This window comes from Bubalus bubalis, chromosome 21 (genome assembly GCF_019923935.1).
Source record: "Bubalus bubalis isolate 160015118507 breed Murrah chromosome 21, NDDB_SH_1, whole genome shotgun sequence".
NCBI lineage: Eukaryota > Metazoa > Chordata > Mammalia > Artiodactyla > Bovidae > Bubalus > Bubalus bubalis.
In genome coordinates, this window is record NC_059177.1 from 15,555,024 (window position 1) to 15,578,957 (window position 23,934).

A 23,934-nucleotide genomic window follows, 5' to 3' on the forward strand; every position below is an offset into this window, starting at 1 on the left:
TGTAGTTGCACTTGTTTATTTTTGCTTTTGTTGTGTTCTTTAAAAACTGATACCTGAGTGTTTGGCTTCCAATCAGCCTAAATCTAGGTGCTGACTGAGATCCTCCCCTTTGGGACACTGTGTTGACACACCCTCAACTACTGGGAACTAGTAAAAATAAAATTAGCTTCTTGGACAATCACAAAGGATTTAAAGACAGCCAGGAGCTAGGGCAGGGCTGAACACTAAGATTCATCTCCTGCAACCAACTCTTTACCATTGGGAGAAGTGATTGTTTTTCATCTAATGCATAGAAGCCAACACAGAGAATCAAGCAAAGTGAAGAAACAAAGGAATATATTTCAAACGAAAAAACATGATAAAACCTCAGAGGGGGAAAAAACCCTACCGAAATAGAGATAAGTGCTATGGGACCACAGTCATAAGCCTCCCCACTGGTCCCCGGATCTGGAGGTGTCCCCTGGGCAGCAGTCATACAAATCAGGGCTCCAGAGGATTGGACGAGCTCCCTTCTGGAGGATGCTGGTGAGCTATAGCATGGCAGAGGGTGAGTGTAAAAAGGCATCCCCCAGCCTGTGCTCCGTGAACGCACCTCTGTAGTTGCTCATGTGTGCCACACCAGAAACCTGCTGCTGAGGCCAAAACTCCTGGACAAATAAACAGGCCTCTTCTGAGAGAGACGAGGGGTGTGTTTTGTCTGTGTTGGTGTCCTGGGGGTGATAGTCTTCAAGAACTGTCTCTGTGATTGTTACAGCCCCATGGCACCCAGGAACACAAGCCCCTCTGACTGCCAGAGCCAGGGGAAAGAAGGGGTGTCCTCTGGATAGCAGACCTAAAAACTGGGTCACCAAACAGAAGATGGCAGGGAGCAGGAAGATGATGTCCACCAGTCTCCATCCCTGGGGAGCATCCCAGCAGGTCCCTGCCCCTTCTGCCGTCGCTTTAAGACTAGGAAGTGAGTCTCTCACATGAAGCCGGGGTGCTTTCAGGGGGCTGCTTCTGCGCTGGGCCCTGGTGCCTGTGAGGCTACACACAAGCCCTTTGAGAACCGTTCTTTGGTGTGCCACACCCCACGTGTGTCATGGCCTTGAGCCTTAAAACCAGACATTTTGGGGGCTCATCTTTCAGGTGCCAGTCTTCAAAGCCAGGGAGCCCTATGTGGGTTATGAGCTGTTTGCTCCTCAGGGAGAAGCTCTGGGTTTTGCATTACCTCCTGATTGTGGGTAGCTGCGCTATATAGTCAGAGAAGGCAATGGCACCCACTCCAGTACTCTTGCCTGGAAAACCCCATGGACTGAGGAGCCTGGTAGGCTGCAGTCCATGGGGTCGCCAAGAGTCGGACACGACTGAGCGACTTCACTTTCACTTTTCCCTTTCATACATTGGAGAAGGAAATGGCAACCCACTCCAGTGTTCTTGCCTGGAGAATCCCAGGGACGGCGGAGCCTGTTGGGCTGCCATCTATGGGGTCACACAGAGTCGGACACGACTGAAGTGATTTAGCAGCAGCAGCAGCAGCGCTAATAGTAGTGTTTACGGTGAGATTGTGTCTCAGCCTTTCCCACCTGCTTCGAAGTGGTTTCTCTCTGGTTTGCCCCTTTTATGGAGGGCTTGCTCAGCCAGCTTTTAGGTTGTTGTCAGAGGAGACTGTTCCATCTATAGCTGTGGATTCAGTGTGTGCATGGGGGAGATGAGAGCAGGATCTTCCATTTAGAACTGGAACCCCAGCATTCTTCTTTTCACATATTGTCTCCACAGTATAACCCACCTGCTGTGAAAACCTGACCAAGTAAGTACATTGGCTTATGTTGTTCAGTCGCTCAGTCATGTCTGACTCCTTTGTGGCCCCATGGACTGTAGCCCGCTAGACTCCTCTGTCCATGGGATTTCCCAGGGGAGGATACTGGAATGGGTTACCATTTCCTGCTCCAGGGGATCTTCCTGAACCAGGGATCGAACCTGAGTCTCTTGCATCTCCTTGATTGGCAGGTGGGTTCTTTACTCCCTGAGCTACCTGGGAAGCCCACACCTGCTTATAGTCCTGTCCTGTAATCCTCTGTGTGTATGTGTGTTCATATGCATACATACATACATAGTTATGAAACTTACTATGAAGTCTTTATATCTAAAGACAAGAAGAAATATGACTAGCAGATAAAAAGTAAAAATTTATGTATATGAAGAAATAAGTGTGAAGCCCCAGACTTCTGATCACCTTCCTAAATTGTTCATTCTGTTGATTACCCTTTTCTTGATTGACCTTTTTGCACTGACATTTGTTTGGTTTTTGTTTTGTTTTGGGAGGTTCAGGCCTGTAACTTGCCCACGTCCTATCTTCTAATGAGAACCGGTGGTACTGGAGGTGCTCTCTGCCTATAGAAATGATCCTCATTTGCCTTCCTTCATCTGCTTCTTTTATTTCTTATGACCAAGGCCTTCATTTCACACACACAGTTATGAGGCACTCACATGGCCATCAGCCACTTAGTGTTTTTGGCACTGGCATTATAAGAATGATGTTAAACGTGGGTTTAGCATTCGTTATGCTCACAGTGCAATAGGGCAGATAAATAACGTAAACAAGTAACCAGAGCAATGATACTAACTGTATCTGTGACAAGGGTCAGAGGAGTGACTAATGACTCTTGGCATCAGGATCAGGGACAGTAAGTACCTCAGAAAAGACAAGGTGTTCTGGACAGAGGCAGAGCCACAGAGGCATAAAATATTATGAAATTTGGGGAGTTATGAGGTACTGAAAAAGTACAGTGTGAAAAGACTTAAGATGGGGAGAGGTTAATCTATGGATGGAATGTGAAGCATTTTCTGCATGGGTCTCAGGAATATGACTTTGTTCTATAGGTAATGACAACTCCTCAGACGTTTTAAGGAAGGTGGTTGCCTGAGAAAAAAGAGTTTTGAAGTCACTCAGTTCAAGTCACACCTCTATTTATGTCATTTACTTACAGATGGCATCACCGACTCAATGGACATGGGTTTGGGTGGACTCCGGGAGTTGGTGATGGACAGGGAGTCCTGGCGTGCTGCGGTTCATGGGATAGCAAAGAGTCGGACACGACTGTGCAACTGAACTGAACTGAACTGAACTTACTAGTGGTATACTCTTGGGCTTTTTGCTTGACATTTCTGAACCTCAGTGTTCACATCTGTGAAATGGGTGTAGCCTGAACTGAGAGTATCTTGGATTTTGAGTGACTTAATCATTCAGCAAACTTTATTTATTGAGCACCTGTTATACATAATGCCTAGAGAAATTTTATAGGGAAGGGAAATGCAGTAGGATGAGCCTACAAACCCTAGAAAAATGTGGTAGATGCTGTATCAACCTATTCAGAACTTAGCATGTTTTTCTATTCAATGTTATTCTTTTCTTTTTGAAAGATTTTTTGTTGTTGTTGTGAACCATTAGGAAAGTCTTTATTGAATTTGTCACATTATTGCTTCTGTTTTATGTTGTCATTTTTTTGGCCATGAGGCATGTGGGGTCTGAGCTCCCCAACCAGGGATTGAACCCACACCCCTGGCATTAGAAGATGAAGTCTTAACCACTGGACCACTACGGAAGTCCCTCACAGCTATTCTTATTACTGTATTCTCTATTGTTATTGGTGGCATCTCAGACAGAAACCTAGGAATCCTCTAGTATCCCTTCTTTGTAACCAATTATCAAATTCAGACTGTTTATCTTTTTTTTTTTTGGTGTAAAATTTTATTATGATGAAATACACTTAAGTTTTTACGTGTTCATTTGCTGAATTTTGACTTACATGCATACATCCATGTAACCCAATTTTATATTAAGATGGAGAGCTTCACAGTCATCCACTTCTAATTCACTGCAAGCAGTACACTTAAGGTGAAGCAAAAAACTTCATGTATATTAATATGCTAGGTATTGGGATAGAAACTGAGCGTTCAGTGAGTCCTTACCTTCAGAGATCTTTCAGTTAGGTGAGGATACTGATGAATAAATGTGAGCTTGAGGACACAACTTGAGAATTAAGAAAATAGAGAGCTTGATTACAGGAGTCCATCCTGCCACCTTGATCTAATCCTCTTTGGGTATGTGGGAGAAATGGAATCTAATCTGAGGTTGATAAGAGTCTAATGAATCATGGGAAGAAGGGGAGAGGTGTATTCCAAGGATATTCAGGTCCAGGAAGCAAGAGGACAGGGAATGTTATATGTCTAGAGGACAGAGAATAAGAAATGCCAAAAATGACATTAAAGCTTCAAGTGAAAGGCTGAAGCAAGGCTGCAGTTCCCAGTGCAGGTCAACTAGAAGCAGCCTTACCTTTGAGACAAGCAGTTAATGTAAAATGACAATTCTCTGTCAATTCTTATCTTTGCGCTCCCTCTGAACCTTATATAAAACTCTTATTTTATGCCTCATCAATGTTAGTGAATCATAGCTATTGTTGTCAGTATAATATCAACTACTATTTATTGAGTGCATTTACTCTACCTTGGAACATACTTCCTGCTTCAGAAGACATGCGGCAGTGGGAAGGCATGTAGTAGGGGCACAGGTAACTGGAGTGCTGCCGCTCGGGGTGAGGAATACCAGCAGCCACCAGAACCGTGAAGAGACTAGGAAAGAGTTTTTCCCTTAGACCCTACATTGGGAGGGTGGCCTTGCCAGCAGCCAGGTTTCAGCCCAGTGACGCTGAATTCAGACTTTGGGTCTCCAGAGCTGTGACAGAATGAGTTTCTGTGGCTTGAAGCATGTGGTAATTCGTTAGAGCAGCCATTGGAAACAGTGCCCTTGTCACCTCGCCACATGCATGGCACACTTCATTGTGTACGTGTGCTCATGCCTTTCCTACACGGGGACTGCCTGAACCACCACTGCAGCTTTCGAAATATCCTCTGGTTTCGGTTCAAGATGGTGAAGTAGAAGGCTGTGTGCTCATCTCCTCCTGCGAGAGCACCAAAATTGCAACTAGCTGTTGAACAGCCATCAACAGGAGGATTCTGGAACCCACCAAAAGAAAGATACCCCACGTCCAAAGACAAAGAAGAAGTCACAGCAAGAGGATAAGAGGGGAGTGATCACGATAAAATGAAAATCCCAAACCCACCAGGTGGGTGATCCACAGACTGGAGAATAATAATGCCAATGAAGTTCTCACACTGTTGTGAAGGTTCTGAACCCTACATGAGGCTTCCCAGCCTGGGGATCTGACAAAGGGACTGGGAATCCCCAGGGAATCTGGCCTTGAGGGCCAGCGGGATTCAATTATAGCCTTTCCAGAGGACTGAGGGAAAACAGACTCCAGTCTTTGAGGGCACAAACAAAATTTTGAACACACGAAGACCCAGAGGAGAGCAGCAGTAACCCCACCGGAGACTGAACCAAAACTAGTGTTGGAGGGCCTCCTCGGGAGGTGTGGGTCGGAGGGGCTCACTGCAGGAATGGGGGCACTGGAAGGTCCCCCTTGGCATAAAGCCTCTTGGAGTTCACCATTAATCCTACCATAGAGTCTGTAGACCCCAGGGCTGGGGTGCCCCAGGTCAAACAACTACCAGGGAGGGAGTGCAACCCTACTTATCAGCAGATAATTGGATTAAAGCTTTACTGAGCAAGGCCCTGCTTGCCAGAGTAAGACCCAATTTTTCCCATGCCAGTCCCTCCCATCAGGAAGCGCCTCATGCATCAGAGGACAGACAGAAGCACAGTTTTGCAGTGGCTAAAACAAAAACTGTATTACAGAAAGTTAACCGCGATGAAAAAGCAGAAAGTTATGTCCCAGATGAAGGGACAAGATAAAACCCCAGAAAAACAACTAAATGAAGTGGAGATAGGTAAACTTCCAGAAAAAGAATTCAGAATAATGATAGTGAAGAAGATCCAGGATCTTGGGAAAAGAATGGAGGCAAAGATTGAGAAGATACAAGAAATGTTTACCAAGGACTTAGAAGAATTAAAGAACAAGCAAACAGAAATGAAGAATACACTGCTACTGCTAAGTCGCTTCAGTCATGTCCGACTCTATATGACCCCATAGACGGCAATCCACCAGGCTCCCCCGTCCCTGGGATTCTCAAGGCAAGAATACTGGAGTGGGTTGCCATTTCCTTCTCCGATGCATGAAAGTGAAGAGTGAAAGTGAAGTCGCTCAGTCGTGTCCAACTCTTAGCGACTCCATGCACTGCAGCCTACCAGGCTCCTGTATCTAGAAGGAACCAATAGCAGAATAACTGAGGCAGAAGAATGGATAAATGACCTGGAGGACAGAATGGTTGAAATCACTGCCACAGAAGAGAATATAGAAAATAGAATGAAAAGAAATGAAGACAGCCTAAGAGACCGTCTGGGACAACATTAAACACACCTGCATTCACACTGTAAGGGTCCCAGAAGGAGAAGAGAGAGAGAGAGGACCTGAGAAAATATTTGAAGAGATAATAGCTGAAAACTTCCCAAACATGGGAAAAGAAATAGTCAACCAAGTTCTGGCACCACAGGGAGTCCCAGGAAGGATAAACCTAAGGAGAAACACGCTGAGACACATAGTGATCAAACTGACAAAATTTAAAGACAGAGATAAAATATTAAAACTGAAAAGGAAAAAAATGACAAATAACATACATGGGAATTCCCATCAGGCTGTCAGCTGATTTCTCAGCAGAAACTCTACAAGCCAGAAGGAAATGACATGATAGATTTAAAGTGATGAAAGGGAAGAACCTACAACCAAGAATACTCTACCCAGCAAGACTCCTTCAGATTTGATGGAGAAATCAAAAGCTTTTCAGACAAGCAAAAGTTAAGAGAATTCAGCAGCACCAAACCAGCGTTACAACAAATGCTAAAGGAACTTCTCTAGGCAGGAAACAGTAGAAGGAAAAGACCTACAGGAAATAGACCCAAAACAATTAAGAAAATGGTAATAGGATCATACATATCGATAATTACCTTAAATGTAAATGGATTAAATGCACCAACCAAAAGGCTGGGTGGATGCAAACATGTGCATGTATGCCCTTCCACTTACCACACCACTCTGCTCGACCCTCCCTCAATTGTATGCAATTATTTTATACTGTTAATCATGTTCCAATTATGGCTTGCAGTCGTAATTATCTTTTATTTTTTGTCTGTCTATTTTATTGTGAAAACTGATAAATATCTTTTACTATTGTGATTACATAACTATGATCACAGTATTACTCACTTAATACTATGTATCATGATTGATCAACAGGAAAATAATAGAACTCTGTATCACCAAAACTAGGATCTAGTAGAAGAACCTGTCATCACTTTTTAAAATCCAGATGCGTATCAGAATTATCTTGAAATTTTTTGAAAAGTACAAATGCTCAGGTATTGCTTTTTTTCTCCAGAGCTCCAGATATGTTTCTAATGAGCTGCCATATTTAAAAACAACTGGACTATACGATGATCTTTTACTTTTATCTAGTTTGTTTCACTTTTTATATTTCATATTCAGTGCTCCCATTTCATTTAGTTTATGTTCTCCAGTTTCTCCATCTCTTCTTTTTTGGGGGGATGTTCTTTCTCGAGCCTTTATCAAGTGTAGTAGAAAAGCTTTTGTATACATATATATATATATATATATGTATGATATATGTATTTTATAAACATGAATTTTTGCCTAATTGGAAAAATTATGACATTTTGATTCTATTTGTTTGACTTAGTATGAATAGAATGATAGATTTCTAATTAAGAAATAGATATGCAACAAAGGTTTACTGTATAACATAGGGAATTGTAGTCAATATCTTGCAATAACCTATGATGGAAAATAAATTCAAAAATAATATGTGTGTATTTGTATACCTTGTATACCTGAATTACCTTGCTGTGCACCTGAAGCATTGTAAGTCCACTATACCTCAATAAAATATATTTTTTTTAAAAAAAGAAAGAAATACCCTATTTTTGAAGATCCAGTCCAAAAACAACTTCCTGATCCCTTTAGGGAGAATAAATCACTGTTAGCTCTGTTTGGTAACTGATACGCCTGAAGTGAATAGAATAGTTCTGTAAAGATAGTGTGTGCTTAATAAGTAACTGTAGAGTGAGTTCATTCTATCATGTGTTAGAATTGTTGGGTCTCGGGTTTCTTCCATTAGATTTTTTTTGCCTTTTTTTTATTTTTAGAATTGAGATATAATTAACATGTTACATTGTTAAGTTCAAGATATACAGTGTGTTGATTTATCCATTTATATATTGCAGCATGTTTCCCACCATAGCTTGGCTATCACCTCTGCCACATCACATAATTCTCTTTTTTGTGTGTGGTGAGAACATTTAAGATCTAGTCTCTTAGTTACGAAGTCTACAGTACAGTATTGTTGACTGTAATCACTATGCCATGCATTCAGTCTCCAGAACTTATTCATCTTCTAGTTGTAAGTTCTTACCCTCACCTGGTTTAATTTTTCCTTATTCCTCATCTTCTTGTCTCCATCCCTGTTGCCCGAGCCTTCATTCTGGCTGTCGCGTCTCTTCTGGAATCTGCTTCGTCTTCTCGAATTCATTTCCTCTCATGAGAAAGGTCACACTTTAAGCGATACTGGTCAGGTGCTGAGCTCTTGGGGACTGTCAGGTGAACGCTGATGTCCCGCGTCGTGCCAGGATGTGCCTACGTTCTGCTGCTGAGTCAGGATCTGAAGGCTCCTCCTCTGTTTGCTTTGCTACGAGCCTCACTGTGCCTTTCCTCACCTCTTGCCCAAGGCCTGCTTGCTTGTTCTCTCTTTAGCTATCTTCCTCCAGATGCCTGGGACATTCTCATCATTTGCTGTTTGCTGGAATCCAAAGCTTTTAATAGTTAACCAGGTCATGCTATGGTAGATTGAACATGGGCCCGACCTCTGCGTTTGTTTTAGGAATGTGTTCTACTCTTAACCATAAGATTTGAAGCCTTTTTTTTTTTAATCTCATTCTTTAATAAGGTTTCTCTTCTCTCTGCCCTCATAGAAAGTGTGTTTTATATTTGCTGTGAACCTGCCATTGAAATGATCGAACTCATGGTCTTTGACTTTCTGTACTTCCACCCTGATGAGAAACTGTCTTGCAGTGGGGTGAGGGATGCCTTTTTTCTCTTTTCTTGTTCTGTCCATTTTTAGTCTACTTGACTGTGTGGAGTGTGACTATCCGTGAAGGTAAGAAGGACTTTGAGATCTACATGGAGGTTCTCAGGTTGAAGGTGTCTGTATCTCAGTTCTCTATCACAGTGCTATGTACCTATTTGGTGAATTTGTCATCTGCAGACAGCTTCCTCATCACACAGTGAACTTTCTATTCTGCTTTTCTTCTCCCTGTGCAACAGTTGGGAGTTGAGAAGAGCATGAACTCACCTCTTTGTATTTTGTTTTGATGCTCTAGGTCAGGATGGCTAACTGGTTGGCTTCCCACATGGTGCCCTACATCAACCTCACACCTTAAAGAAGCTGAAGAGAAAATGTTAAAATGTAAGGTTTTCTTCTTATAAGTGAACTGAGCCATTTACTAAAATAGGTCCAATATACTGCATTGTCTTGAAACTGAAGATAAGATTCTGTGGTGTGTTAGTTGTTGGCAAAAGAACTTCTTTTTTTCCTTTTTCATGTCATCAGTAAGTGTGTAAGTGTGGAAAGAAGGCAAGGGTTCTCAAACCTTTTGTCTTGAGGTCCTTTTATACTCTTTAATTAAGAAGTACCCCAAGGGTCTTTGTTTAGTGGTTATAGCTATCAATAGTTACTGTATTACAAATTAAAACTGTATAAATTAAACTATGGTAACATTAATTTACTTTAAAACCCTAGCAATAAACGCATTGCAGCTTAAATAACGTTTTCTAAAAATAGCTACTTTCTGAACAAATGTATCAAGACAAGTAACATTGTTTACAAGTTTACAGATCTGTTTAACGTCTGGCTTAAGGTAAGACCCCTGGATGCCTACATGTGCTTCTGCATTTAGGCTGTTGGTCATCACTTACCATGTGTTCTCTGGAAAGCTCCACTGTATACCCATCAGAGAATGAGAGTGGAAAAAACAAGTAACGTCTGAGACTGTTTTGAAAATAGTTTTGACCTGGGAAAGCCTCCCAAAAGGGTCCCCAACTCACCAGAGGTCCCCAGACTGTGCTTTGGGAGCAGCCTGCAGCCTTTGTGCTGCAGCGCAAGCAGCCTTGTCTATTGGAATAGATAGTGGAGTATAGCCATGTAACCTGGTCTAGGCCCAGGGCTGCAGCCAGGGCTTACAGGATCTTGGGCAAGTGCCTTTTCTCAGTCTTCTAGTTTTTGCCTATAAGAGGAAGTGGCTGTGTTGATCCTTAGAATTCTTTCTGGTTCTAGGATTGTAGGATTCTTTATGTTGACATTCATAGTAGTATGGAAACTTTTTTGTTTTTGTTGTTTCTTGTGAGTGCTGACGTTTACCCAAATGTGTACTCTCAGAATATTCCTAGGTATCTGTAGATATACTTTCAAGCAATGTTGTTTACTGGGCAGTTTTGTTTAGAGGAGGAGGTTAAGTGGTGTACATCTGTGATTATTGTGTATGTTTGTGCAGATACTTACACCTGTTTTTCATCCTCTCTGCCACAAATGAATTTTGTTGTAAATTTGAATAATTCAGGAATAAGTGACCGTAACTGGATATATCCCTGGAAGGGGACATTTAGCCTTTTTACATGTATTTTTAACATGAAACTCCATTAGGTAATCTTGTTCTCTCCAAAGCTGGGAAGGTTGTCATTGTGGTTTACTAAATGAAAAAATTCTTGTCAGGAGATTTAAAAAAAAAAGGGCAGGAGCACTAGGAACTCATTTCATGTATCTGATGAACATAATGATTTCCTCCTGCTAGGTTCTAGGGATGCAGATAGGAGAATTGGCCCCTGCTCCAATGTCAGACACAGGAGCACCAACTAATACAGTGAGATGAGCTCTCATAGAGGTCACAGGTAGTTTTTATAGGAATACTCACACGATATCTGTGTTCAAAATGCCAGTGTGGGTGGGCTTGGCACTAACACCAGCTCACCTCCCTCTCCAGACTGCTGTCATTTCCCCTCACTCAGGTAACGTGGACTTTGTTAATATTCTCAACAAATGCTGGGTTTCCCTTTTGGCCGCCACGTGGGGACAAAACCGAAAATGATTTCTCAGGTTAAAGGGAAGAAACTTGTGGTTCTCCACTCTTTGTCCACTGTAGACATATATGCACAAATCCTTAAGGGATATATCTAAAGTGTAGCTGTTCAGTTGATAATGTGAGGTAAAAGGATTTCAAATTAGTTCCATCTTTAGTCAGTTTGGGGGGAAATTTAAAGTATTTAGTCCTGTAGCACTGAGGATAAGAAAGATGTTTTATCTACACAACTGTGATTATTTTCTCTGGAGTATTTACTTTTGTGGATCTGAACTCAGACTACCTAGCACTCCCATTGAAGAGTTCCTGCCATGCCCTGTGATCTTTTTCTACTAAACTTTGTGGTGACTTAAGATTTCAACACATGTTCAATATGCATACTGTTAATCCTTCCCCAAATTCATGATGACTTTTTAGGAAAAAGTATTTCTTTTGAGTCTGACTTCAATCTTTAATGCTTAACCTTCAAGTGTTCTACACATACAAGGTACTATTACTTTGTTATTGTCGGTAAAGCCACAGACCTTAAAATAATGGATTCAGTGACCACTGTGTCCCTCTCTAGCACCCTCCACTGATGGATGTGGAAGGAAGTCCAAAGAGCTAATATGACTTGCCAGGAAGCCTAGGACACAGGTACTTGAGACTTGTCTGAGATAGCTCTTCCTACTAAGGTGTGAGATATGGTCATTAAGAATTACTTGGTTCAATAAAATGTGTACTTTTTTTTTAAGGGCTGACATAATAAAGGCTAAAATCATGTAAATGCATACTAGGTGGTTCCTAGATGATTAATTTCCCGTTGCTCTGAGACTACTCCCCTTCTCAGAAGTCGTGAGGCTAAACAGAATTTCTCTTTTTATGTTTCTGTTAGGTGTCCCCTGCACATACAAAAAAGAACCTGTTCGTATATCTAATGGAAATATAATATGGACGCTGAAGCTCTCTCATATTTCAAATAAGACTCCGCTTGTCCTCCTCCATGGTTTTGGAGGAGGCCTTGGACTCTGGGCACTGAATTTTGGTGATCTTTGCACCAATAGACCTGTCTATGCTTTTGACCTGCTGGGCTTTGGACGAAGTAGTCGACCCAGATTTGACAGTGACGCAGAAGAAGTGGAGAATCAGTTTGTGGAATCCATTGAAGAGTGGCGATGCGCCCTTGGGCTGGACAAAATGATCTTGCTTGGACACAACCTAGGTGGGTTCCTGGCTGCTGGTTACTCACTGAAGTACCCATCCAGGTGAGTAGGGGTGTCAGAAGAGAGGCACCCAGGCATCCGTTTCCAGTTCCCCTCTTTGGTGGTGGTTGGCGTCTGATCCTTCGAAAACAGACATTCTCTTAAAGGACCCTGTAGGTCGAACAGCCACAGCTGATGGCCAGTTTAGTAGCAGAAATAATATTGTCAGGTTTTCCTGTTATATCTGCTACGTAGGAGGCTTGTGAAAGGACTTTGTATTTATTAGAATATACACAATGTAAGCCACAAGTAAAAACTGTTGTGCTGTTATTATTTACAGTTATTATCATCATTAGACCTATGGATCCAGCAGGCTTTTCCTAGTCTTTTCTAGGTTTCAGGAAGCAGCAGTAAGAAACCAGAGAAATTAGAACACATAGGCTCTCGTGCTGTCTTTATGGCTTAGAGGAAATCACTTAACTCTAAATTTTAGTTTCCTCATCTCTAAGCTACAGAAAATATACCCACATTATATCTTGTAGCATTTTTATTCTACTGTGCCCTAACCTTTATTGCTATAGAATTTTTTTTTCAGAGTCATTCAATTAATGATTGTTTACTTCAGAATCTTTGTAGCATCTCCTCCTTCCTTTACCATATTTTCTTATGCTGTTTCCTGTTATTTATGTTGCTAATCTGAGAGGGATTGGGGGCAGGAGGAGAAGGGGACGACAGAGGATGAGACGGCTGGATTGCATCACTGACTCGATGGACATGAGTCTGAGTGAACTCCGGGAGTTGGTGATGGACAGGGAGGCCTGGCGTGCTGCGATTCATGGGGTCGCAAAGAGTCGAACACGACTGAGCGACTGAACTGAACTGAATCTGAGAGGAGGTCACATTGGAGTGCCCAGAAAATAGAAGCAAAGCTCATTTTTGCTTTGTTCATCTTTTTGGAAAGAAAACAAAAAATTGTCAGCATTTTTGTGTTGCCAGTGTGTTTTTCCACTGGAGTAATGGACTAATCCGAAATTGTGACCGACTTTGAGGCTGACGTCTGTGAATGGAATGATGGTCATTTTCAGAGTGTGTGGGGGCACCTGTCAGGCCGTCCATTGCATAACTGCAGGTGCTGTTGACACAGCACAGTCCTCTCTGCTGGAGGGTAAAACAGTTTTGCTAACTGGTAGGTCTGTCTCAAAAGAAATCCAGATTTCCTTCTTCTAGTTGGCTTTTTGGGATTACTGTCTTTTATCAAGTCCTACTCTCAGTGATAAACAACTGCCTGTATGGGGAAGAGTGATTACTCTTCTGGTGTAAGGCAACATGGTTAACTGTGGAGGCTGGGCTTCCTCTGTTTCTGGTCAGGTATTTATTTTGCTTTTATTAGAGTGTCATTACTTTACAGTGTTGTGTTAGTTTCTGCTGTACAACAGTGTGAATCAGCTCTGTGTATGCATATATCTCCTCCCTCTGAGTCTCCCTTCCCCCGCATCCCACTTCCCAGCCCTCTGGTCATCACAGAGCCCTGAGGGGAGCGCCCGGTGCTGTACAGCGGCGCCCCACTCGCTGTCTGTTTCACATGTGGCAGCGTGTGTATATCAGTGCTGCTCTCTCAGTTCATCCTACCCTCTCTTTTCCCTCTGTGTCCACAAGTCCATTCTTCTTGTCTATCTTGTGGTATTTATTCCCTGGAGGTAGGATGTGGCACTCAGTGGGCCAGGCTCTGGTCATGAAACCATACGTCACAGGTTCCTGACCCTTCATGGCTATCTGCCATTTAGGTCACTTGGTGAGATTTTCATTTGCAGTTGGGAAATGCTCTAAAGAAATAAGATGCTTCAGTGATTTAGAAGGGAATAACCACTTGAAAACCATCTATAAAAGAGAATAAGGGAGCAGAACAAGTATGTAAAATAAAGCCAGTGATCCCTGCATTGAACTGACTACGTTTTAGAAAATGATTCTTGAATGTTTGTGCCTCATAAAGTGTGAGGACCAAGAACCACTAAGTATTAGCAATGGATGAATGAGAGAATGCTTGAAATAATTAGCATGTTTAAATTGGCTGATTGCTGCTAAATATTGAGTGAAACTCCACAGAATATGTTGGATATGAAGGCCTATATTTTTTACTGTGTAAAAATTCCATCTTGAAACACAAGTTGATTTCACTTTGGGTTTTCAGAGATCCCAAGTCATGAGTGAAGGCCAGTGTGTTTTTTTCTTTTTACTATTAATGGTCCCTACTTGTGCCAATTTCTTACCTTACAGAAATTTTTCCTCCTCCATTCTGACGAAGCAAATTAGTTCAGATTTACATAGAAGATCTGATGTTATGGCTAACTGAACAATTTAGCAGATTCACAGATCCAGACGTAGTTAAACACAAGTGATGGCCACCTACATTTGTTCATAATTATAGCAAGCTCACAGTCAGTGAGGTTTAGCAAAGTTGCACTCATACTAAACATATGGGTGGTCGTCAGGGTCACCGTCTGTGTGATCCGAGAGGTTTTACCTGAGCCAGAAAAGCTGCTGGGTGGCATATATGTATTTCCTCTGGTGCAGTAGAGTAGTCTGTTTTGTATTGTAAGGAACTACCTACTCTAAATGTCACTTATCCAACTTTAACTTGATCCAAGCACCTTTTTAAAAACTTGTGTTTAATTATTTTGAGAGAGAGGTACAGAGATTCCGTATGTAATCCCTGTTCTCACATGTGCATGGCCTCCCCTACAAGGACCATTTTTATTATGCTGTCATGAGTTTAAAATAAATTTTTGCATTTCACAAAGACTTTGGTGGGAGGGTGAGAGGAAGGGGAAGATGGTCTAATAGAGACCAAATGAAATTCAGTTACTTTCCTTCACTCATTGTGCGTCTTGTCTTTCTTTTTTTTTTTGAGTGGACTTTGAGAATACCACTTTCTGCTTTGCTGCCTCAGGTATGACAGATAGAGTTTTCAAAGTTTTTCTCCTAAGAGAACCACAGCTCTTTAACTTCTGTTGTTTCTATGCGTGGAGAACACATAGACACAAAGACACATTTTTTTTACTCACTGGGACTTAAGTCCCAATCTATATATATTAATCCTGTCTTTTATGGGTAGCCCCGTTCTTTCATTCTTGATTTATTTTTATAGGATGGTTTGGGGAGAAGAGCAAAAATTCCTAGATTAAAACACTTGTTTTGGAAGGATTCCAATGATAGAGAACAAGTAAAAACTGATTTTTTCCAGTTTTTGGTACATTAGGTCAACCTGTGTGCTTGATCTCTATGAGCAGCAGAGTGCCTCTGTCCGTAAAAGTTGTTCTACCTTGTGGCAGTGACCCCATATATTTCCCAGATTCTTGATACTGATTATCAAGAATCAGTAGTCAAAGATTCAGCAATTGTGATACTTGATGTAAAAGTACCTGGCTAAATCCTCCATTGAAGTACCAGTGTTGAATGAAACACTCTAACATTATAATCCAGCAGGTTGTGTGTGTTTAAATAATGTTGAGTGACTTTGTGTGCCTGTAAGGCTTACAGTGCATTGGGGGAAGAGACAGAAATAACCACATGAGTAGTATGGCAGCTGTGAGATCTCTTGATGAATACCTGGCCTTGGCTCAGGGTCCATTATGGTACTCTAAAGTACAACTGGAGCTGACATGGAGGTCTCAAAGGAAAGTAGCAGGAGAGCATTCTAGGCAGTAGGGACAGAAATTGCAAAGGCCCTGTGCTAGGGGGACCCCTTGGCCATTCTGGAAGAGCAGTGCGGTGGATGGGCAGAGAAGTTACGAACTGACTAATAGATTATTCCATATGGAGGCACAAACCCCATGTTCCTTCCCCAAAATGACCTTAGTTCCTCTCAGTTCTCGTACCATGATGTGTAATAATTAGACAGGTTGCCTGTGATTTTACCTGTAGATTGGTGTGCTGTATGACAAGCAGGAAGCACTGTGTGAGGTGTCCTGGGCTGCCATGCTACACTACAGAATCTTCATCAAGCAGCGTCTGAGCACCGTAAGGTGGCAAGAGGGAGAGTAGAGTAAACCAGCAAAAGTAGCCAAAGATACCATCTCCTTTCTTACATCTCTCTGTTCCTTTTTAATTTTCTTTTACTTCTGGCTCCTGCCACTCAGGATCCCATGGGCTTTTCCGGTGGCTCAGTGGTAAAGAATACACCTGCCCAGTAGCAGAGATCCAGGAGACGGTTTGATCCCTGGGTCAGGAAGATCCCCTGGAGGAGGAACCAGCAACCTGCTCCATTCTTGCCTGGAAAATCCCATGGATAGAGGAGCGTGGCAGGCTACTGTCCACGGGGTTGCAAAAAGTTGGACATGACTTAGGAACTAAACAACAACAACTCAGGATCCTGTACAAAGACAGTCTGTTTTTTATAGGTATTTGTTATAAACTAAGGAAAAGGACACTATGAAAACTTTTATTAACTTAGAAAGTGTTTAGCAAAGAGATCATTCCAAGTCACAACAGAATAGGTTACATCTGGTCTTTTTCACTCAAAGGTTTTCAGATCATCTTGTGTTTGATCTTGCCTGGCTGTCTCCTGACCATGTGGAGCTGGGCTGATCATTTCTTATTGGTTCCTCTTGAGATGAAAGACTGAGTGTTCTATTTGACCCAGTTAGAGGTATTTAAGTTCATTGTTCTGTGCTCCATCCTTCCCTCAGTAGCTTGTAACTAATGGGAAATACCTGGGGCTAACTGCATCTTGAGAATGTCTCCTTTGTGTACTGACTTCTTTCTTGTCCTTTTCCTTGTTTCCTAGTACGTCCTGTAAACTCCTTTGTACATTTTGGTTCTGGGTCTGGCTGTTTTGTTGTATTATTACTGGCTGGTGGCTGACTTTATGTCACATGAATGTCTGGTTTGTATAGCCTTGTTGGCATATAGGCTCAGCTGTCCCATAAGCATGTTGGAGCAGGTGTTATCTACTTCTTAGGCCTGGAGGCTGTAATCTGGTCATCATCTTCAGACACAAGACCTACTGTAATGACTAAGCTGGAGAAGAATGCTTCTTTATGTTTTGAAACTGATGAACTGTTCTCTTGTTCCTGCTCTGCTGGTTCTTTGTTTTTCTTGTAGTTTGCATTAGTCTCTGAATCTCGATACAGATGTCTGATAAGCTGACTCATATGCTGTCTGGCTAGACCCATTCTTTAAGCCTAGGTGTGAACTGACAATCCCATCAAGCTGTCTTCTCTGGGATATTAGAAGGTGGGTTCTGGATTACTATATGAGTTTGGATCCCAGGAAGAGCAATGGTAAAGAATCTACTTGCCAGTGCAGGAGACACAGGTTCAATCCCTGCATCGGGGAGCTTCCCTGGAGATGGAAATGGCAACCCACTCCAGTATTCTTGCCTGGAGAATCCCATGGACAGAAGAGCTGGCCAGGCTATAGTTCATGGGGTTGCAAAGAGTCAGATGCGACTAAGTGAGCACTCACACACACATACATTAAAAGTAAATAATTCCTGTCAAATGAGTCACACAGTACATCTCAGCTTTCTTCTCAGGTCATGAGATGAAAGATGGGGCTGAGTATTCTCCAAGAGTCCATGGAGCTCTATGCTCTGGGTCTGTTCTCTGAAGCTTTCTGTCTGAGAAAATGCTGTCATAGCAAAGTACTCATTACTAACTAATCTGTGCTGACAAAAATACTAAAACTTTTTATTATTTATTTATCTATTCTGGCTTTTCTGGATCTTGGCCGCTGTGCGGGCTTTTCTGTAGTGGTAGCGAGCGGGAGGTACTCTCTGGTTGCCGTGTGTGGGCTTCTCATTTCAGTGGCTTCTCTTCTTGTGGAGCACAGGCTCTAGGCACATGGGCTCAGTAGTTGCGGCGCACGGGCTTGGTTGCTCCGTGGCACGTGGTATCTTCCCAGACCAGGGGTTGAACCCATGTCCCCTGCATTGCTGGATGAATTGTTGAGCACTGGACCACCGGGGAAGTCCAAAAATAATAAAACTTTTTGCATTGGGAATAATAGCTATCTATTCCCATATTCTGGTTTTTTTACCTTTCTATTTCAGTTGTGACTTAGGAAAGGGACTTCAGAATCAGTGTCCGTTCATCCTTGGGAGATCTTTGCTGACATCCGTTGGCTGTTTTGGCTACAGTTGAATGTTGTTGAGGATCCTGATAATGTGTGGTACCGTGATGCAATCATGAGGACGTGGTCCTGGGTTTCCCTCATCGGAAAGATGCTTCATTAGATGGAAAAATTAAAACTCTTGATGCCGCGAAGCAATTTGATATGACTTCGAACTGAAGGAGTTCTGTCTCTTTAATCAGTAAAGAAGAAAATTAGGAAAGAATTAGGAACAGAATCTCATGCCAGGATGTCATGATGTTATGGGTAGGGTACATGCATTCCTGTTCATCAAACTGAAATCCCAAACTAGAGGGTGTATTTTTGGCCCATAGTATTGAATTATTTTCATGTTTGTGAAAAGTTCATTCAAAGTCCTTTTGAATCCACCCAAAGTCCTAATGCTTGTTAAACTTGTAGAATAATTTGGCTCATAGGAAATAACTATTTTTGGTGCCTGAAGTTATTTTATGAGTGTAATATTAATCTCCAGTCATTTCTGCAGTGTCAACGTTGAGGTATATGGAACCGTATCATTTGCCAGAGTGTAGCTTAAACAACAAATACCGTCTTTTCTGATTCTCAAGAATAGCTACAGTTATCATATACCCTTTCACACATCCATTATTATCTGCATTTAGATAGATTAAATATGAAGCCCTCCTTCTACCAGATACCTCTCAAATTCTACCGAATCTCATCAGTTCACATATAATAAGAGCGAGATGTAGCCTGTTCAGTCCTCAGTTTTCTCTTCAATGCCAGGTGTTTGAAGGAGGTTCATTCTACCTTTTTATAAATCATGTAAGTTCTTTCTAGTCCTAGGGTGAATTTGCCAAATGATCTTTAGTCTGTTCTTTCCCGTACAGGGTTAGTCATCTCATTTTAGTGGAGCCTTGGGGTTTTTCTGAACGACCAGACCTTGCTGATCAAGAGAGACCAATTCCAGTTTGGATCAGAGCCTTGGGAGCAGCGTTGACTCCCTTTAACCCTTTAGCTGGCCTCAGGATTGCAGGGCCCTTTGGTGAGTGCTTTTATATCTGTATCCTATGTGTGTGTTTGTGCCCAGTCACTCAGTTGTGTCCCACTTTGTGACCCCACAGGCTGTAGCCCACCATGCTCCTCTGTCCGTGGAATTCTCCAGGCAAGAATACTGGAGTGGGTTGCCATTTCTTTCTCCAGGGGGTCTTCTCGACCCAGGGATCAAACCGCATCTCTTGCATCTCCTGCATTGGTAGGCAGATTCTTTACCACTGTGCCACCTGGAACGCCACATATTTGTATCCCCAGAGAGCACAATGTTTATAGAGAACAACAGAGGTGTATTTGCTGAATACCATTGTTAGTTAAAATCTTGAAAACAAAAACAAACCTTACTTTTTCTCCTCCTCCTCTAAAAAGTACCAGTCAATGCCTAAAGATGACTGAAACCAGGCTCCTCTCCTTAAAGAGGAATCTTTTTATGGTAAACATTACAGATAATTAGCAGGCAGTTCAGTTCAGTCGCTTAGTCTTGTCCAACTCTTTGCGACCCCATGAATCACAGCACGCCAGGCCTCCCTGTCCATCACCAACTCCCAGAGTTCACACAAACTCATATTCATTGAGTCGGTGATACCATCCAGCCATCTCATCCTCTGTCGTCCCCTTCTCCTCCTGCCCCCAATCCCTCCCAGCATCAGAGTCTTTTCCAATGAGTCAACTCTTCGCATGAGGTGGCCAAAGGACTGGAGTTTCAGCTTTAGCATCATTCCTTCCAAAGAAATCCCAGGGCTGATCTCCTTTAGAATGGACTGGTTGGATCTCCTTGCAGTCCAAGGGACTCTCAAGAGTCTTCTCCAGCACCACAGTTCAAAAGCATCAATTCTTTGGCACTCAGGTTTCTTCACAGTCCGACTCTCAACATCCATACATGACCACTGGAAAAACCATAGCCTTGACTATATGGACCTTTGTTGGCAAAGTAATGTCTTTGCTTTTGAATATGCTATGTAGGTTGGTCATAACTTTCCTTCCAGGGAATAAGCGTCTTAAGCTAAGGATAAGGTTAGGCGACCTTGAACATTCTGAAAAAGGCCAAGCCAGGGATGTCACAGGTAGTGTATCTACTAGCCTGGGGCATGGGAGGAAGTGATCTGTTGGGGAGTGTTTAACCAGCTGATGATATCCAGCTGACAGGTCACAAAGACAGACCTAATCGATGACCTGGGATAATAACCATCACTCAGATTCCTTTCTTGCCCTATAATGTTAGTGTTAAGAAGATAAAGTCATTCTTTCCTACAAAGATTTGGGGGAAGTCTCTGATTTAAGTTCATTTCACTCTCGACTCCTCTGTCTCAACCTCACTCACCTCGTTGTCATGGATGGTGACAGTCTGCACCTCTGCCTTTCCCTCTTACGGCTTGTGTCAGTGAAAAGGACTTTAGGCTGGAAGTAACAGAAGACCTCAGCAGCCTAAAGCAGAAGGCCTTTTCTTGTTTTCTTAACAAGCAGTCTGGAGGCAGGTGGTGTTAGCATTTTTTTCTCGCAGCTGGCTCCTTGGTGAAGGGTCTGGGCCTGCGTATGTGGTTCTCTTGACCTTGTGCCTCACAGTTCAGCGGCTGCTAGTACAGGCAGCGTCAGCTCGTCAAGCAGCACCACGAACAAGAGGAAGGGAAAGCATAAGGCTCTATGTCAGGGAACAAGGTCTCCCCTAGGAACCCCAGCAGGCTTCCCCATGTGTCTCTGCCCACCCCTGATGTTCTTCCATCAACCAAGAAGACTCTTCTGTGACTGATCAGTCAGCCTTCATTTATTTCCAGAGGTTCGAGTGAGGGGCCTGCTTTCCTGGGCACGTTGTTGCCTAACTGACACATGGAAGTCAGGTTCGCTTAGCAGGAAAAGAAGATTGGCCTGGTGGGTGGGTGAGGGTGTGGCAGCAACTTCTGTGTAGGTGGCTGCAGACTCTGCCACCCTCTGCCCAGGCCCAGCCCCTCCTTGTCCCAGTGCCATCCCTTTGGGGTATGGAGAGCAGCAGGATGCAGGAATGAGAAGAGGGCATAGAGAATGATTTGGTGACCATGCCACACACCCTTAGTACTGATGTAGATAACCTCTCTTCACCAGTCCAGTTCAGTTCCGTTGCTCAGTCGTGTCCAACTCTTTGCGACCCCATGGACTGCAGAAGCCAGGCCATCACCAACTCCTGGAGCCTACTCAAACTCATGTCCATCTTGTTGGTGATGCCATCCAACCATCTCATCCTCTGTCGTCCCCTTCTCCTCCTGCCCTCAATCTTTCCTAGCATCAGGGTCTTTTCTAGTGACCCAGTTCTTCACATCAGGTGGCCAAAGTACTGGAGTTTCAGCTTCAGCATCAGTCCTTCCAATGAACACTCAGGACTGATTTCCTTTAGGATGGACTGGTTGGATCTCCTTGCAGTCCAAGGGACTCTCAAGAGTCTTCTCCAACACCACAGTTCAAAAGCATCAATTTTTTGGTGCTCAGCTTTCTTTATAGTCCAACTGTCACATCCATACATAACTACTGGAAAAACAATAGTTTTGACTATACGGACCTTTGTTGGCAAAGTAAGGTCTCTGCTTCTTAATATGATGTCTAGGTTAGTCATACCTTTTCTTCCAAGGAGCAAGCGTCTTTTGATTTCATGGCTGCAGTCACCATCTGCAGTGATTTTGGAGCCCCCCAAAATAAAGTCTGTCACTGTTTCCATTGTTTCCCAATCTGTTTGCCATGAAGTGATGGGACCAGATGCCATGATCTTAGTCTTCTGAATGTTGAGTTTTAAGCCAACTTTTTCATTCTCCTCTTTCACTTTCATCAAGAGGTTCTTTAGTTCTTTTTCGCTTTCTACCATAAGGGTGGTGTCATCTGCATATCTGAGGTTGATGATATTTCTCTCGGCAGTCTTGATTCCAGCTTGTGCTTCTTTCAGCCTGGCATTTCACGTGATATACTCTGCATATAAGTTAAATAAGCAGTGTGACAATATACAACCTTTACGTACTCCTTTCCCGATTTGGAACCAATTGTTGTTCCATGTCCAGTTCTAACTGTTGCTTCTTGACCTGCATACAGATTTCTCAAGGGGCAGGTCAGGTGGTCTGGTATTCCCATCTCTTGAAGAATTTTCCACAATTTGTTGTGATCCACACAGTCAAAGGCTTTGGCGTACTCAATAAAGCAGAAGTAAATGTTTTTCTGGAACTCTCTTGCTTTTTGATGATCCAGCAGATGTTGGCAATTTGATCTCTGGTTCCTCTGCCTTTTCTAAATCCAGCTTGAACATCTGGAAATTCACAGTTCACATAATGTTGAAGCGCCAGCACCCCTCATCCCAGTAGGGCTCACCAGCTTAGGTGTCAGGTCCTCCTTTGATAAGCTGCTTAAGAGCTTTAGAGGTCTGAAATGTAAATGGATTTTGCTTGATCATAGCTGTACATGTAGCAGTAATGGGGCAAGTAAAGGATGAGAGGAAATCAGGAGATAGTGACGGGGTGGGAGAAGGCCAAGGAGGGACCTTTCATGCCCTCTGCCTCCCGTTGGTGCTCACACAGGGTGAGAGGGCGGTATAGAATGTCTCCTGCATCATGAGAATCCTTGGTGGAGCTGTGTGGTTCCTTCAGAGAATCAGGGAGGCAGGTGAAGGAAGGAAGACCTTGCTACAGTAACGGGCAGTCGTAGCAGAGAGGGAAACCAGCCAGTCCTTGGGCCCTAGAAGGAAAACAGTGACTTGAGAAAAGGTTCCTACTCTTCTTCCTCTTTCCTCTGGGGCCCTGCCCCTGCCTCTCACCTCAGGGGTGGGGCCGTGGGAGCCACTGTGGATGACTGTAGTGGGCAATACTGCTAGTGTGCCAAGCAGAAAGTCTGAATGCATTTTCCCCAGAAATATTTATATCCCAGTTTACTTCATTTGACTTCCCTTGTGGCTCAGATGGTAAAGAATCTGCCTGAAATGCAAGAGGCCCAGGTTCAATCCCTGGGTCAGGAAGACCTCCTGGAAAAGGAAATGGCAACCCACTCCAGTATTCTTGCCTGGAGAACTCCATGGACAGAGGAGCCTGGAGGGCTACAGTCCATGAGATAACAAAGAATCAGACACAACTGAGTGACTTTCACTTCACTTTACTTCATTTAGATGCTCCTGCTGCTGCTGCTGCTGCTAAGTTGCTTCAGTCATGTCCAACTCTGTGTGACCCCATAGACGGCAGCCCACTAGGCTCCTGTGTCCCTGGGATTCTCCAGCCAAGAATACTGGAGCGGGTTGCCATTTCCTTCTCCAATGCATGAAAGTGAAAAGTGAAAGTGAAGTCACTCAGTCGTGCCCGACTCTTAGCAACCCCATGGACTGGAGCCTACTAGGCTTCTCCGTCCATGGGATTTTCCAGGCAAGAGTACTGGAGTGGGGTGCCATTTAGATGCTAATGTGTTGTAAATGTGGAGAAGATACAAATTATTAAGTTAATTTTATGGTATGCCTTGTTGTATTCACCTGCCTTGTTTAAT

At 43.0% G+C, this 23,934-nt stretch overlaps 1 protein-coding gene across 2 annotated transcripts in view; it reads left to right on the forward strand.

The window, feature by feature from the left end:
• The window catches only part of ABHD5 (abhydrolase domain containing 5, lysophosphatidic acid acyltransferase), a 41,614-nt gene that overhangs the window by 12,090 nt on the left and 5,590 nt on the right, over nt 1–23,934 (forward strand). Inside the window, exons 2-4 of one of the 2 annotated variants that reach the window (XM_006071224.4) lie at nt 9,386–9,471; nt 12,012–12,381; nt 19,296–19,450. In XM_006071224.4, coding sequence (XP_006071286.1) covers nt 9,386–9,471; nt 12,012–12,381; nt 19,296–19,450 — 611 coding nt within the window. The remainder of the gene's footprint in view (nt 1–9,385; nt 9,472–12,011; nt 12,382–19,295; nt 19,451–23,934) is intronic. The other variant, XM_025271897.3, reaches the window with a different exon arrangement.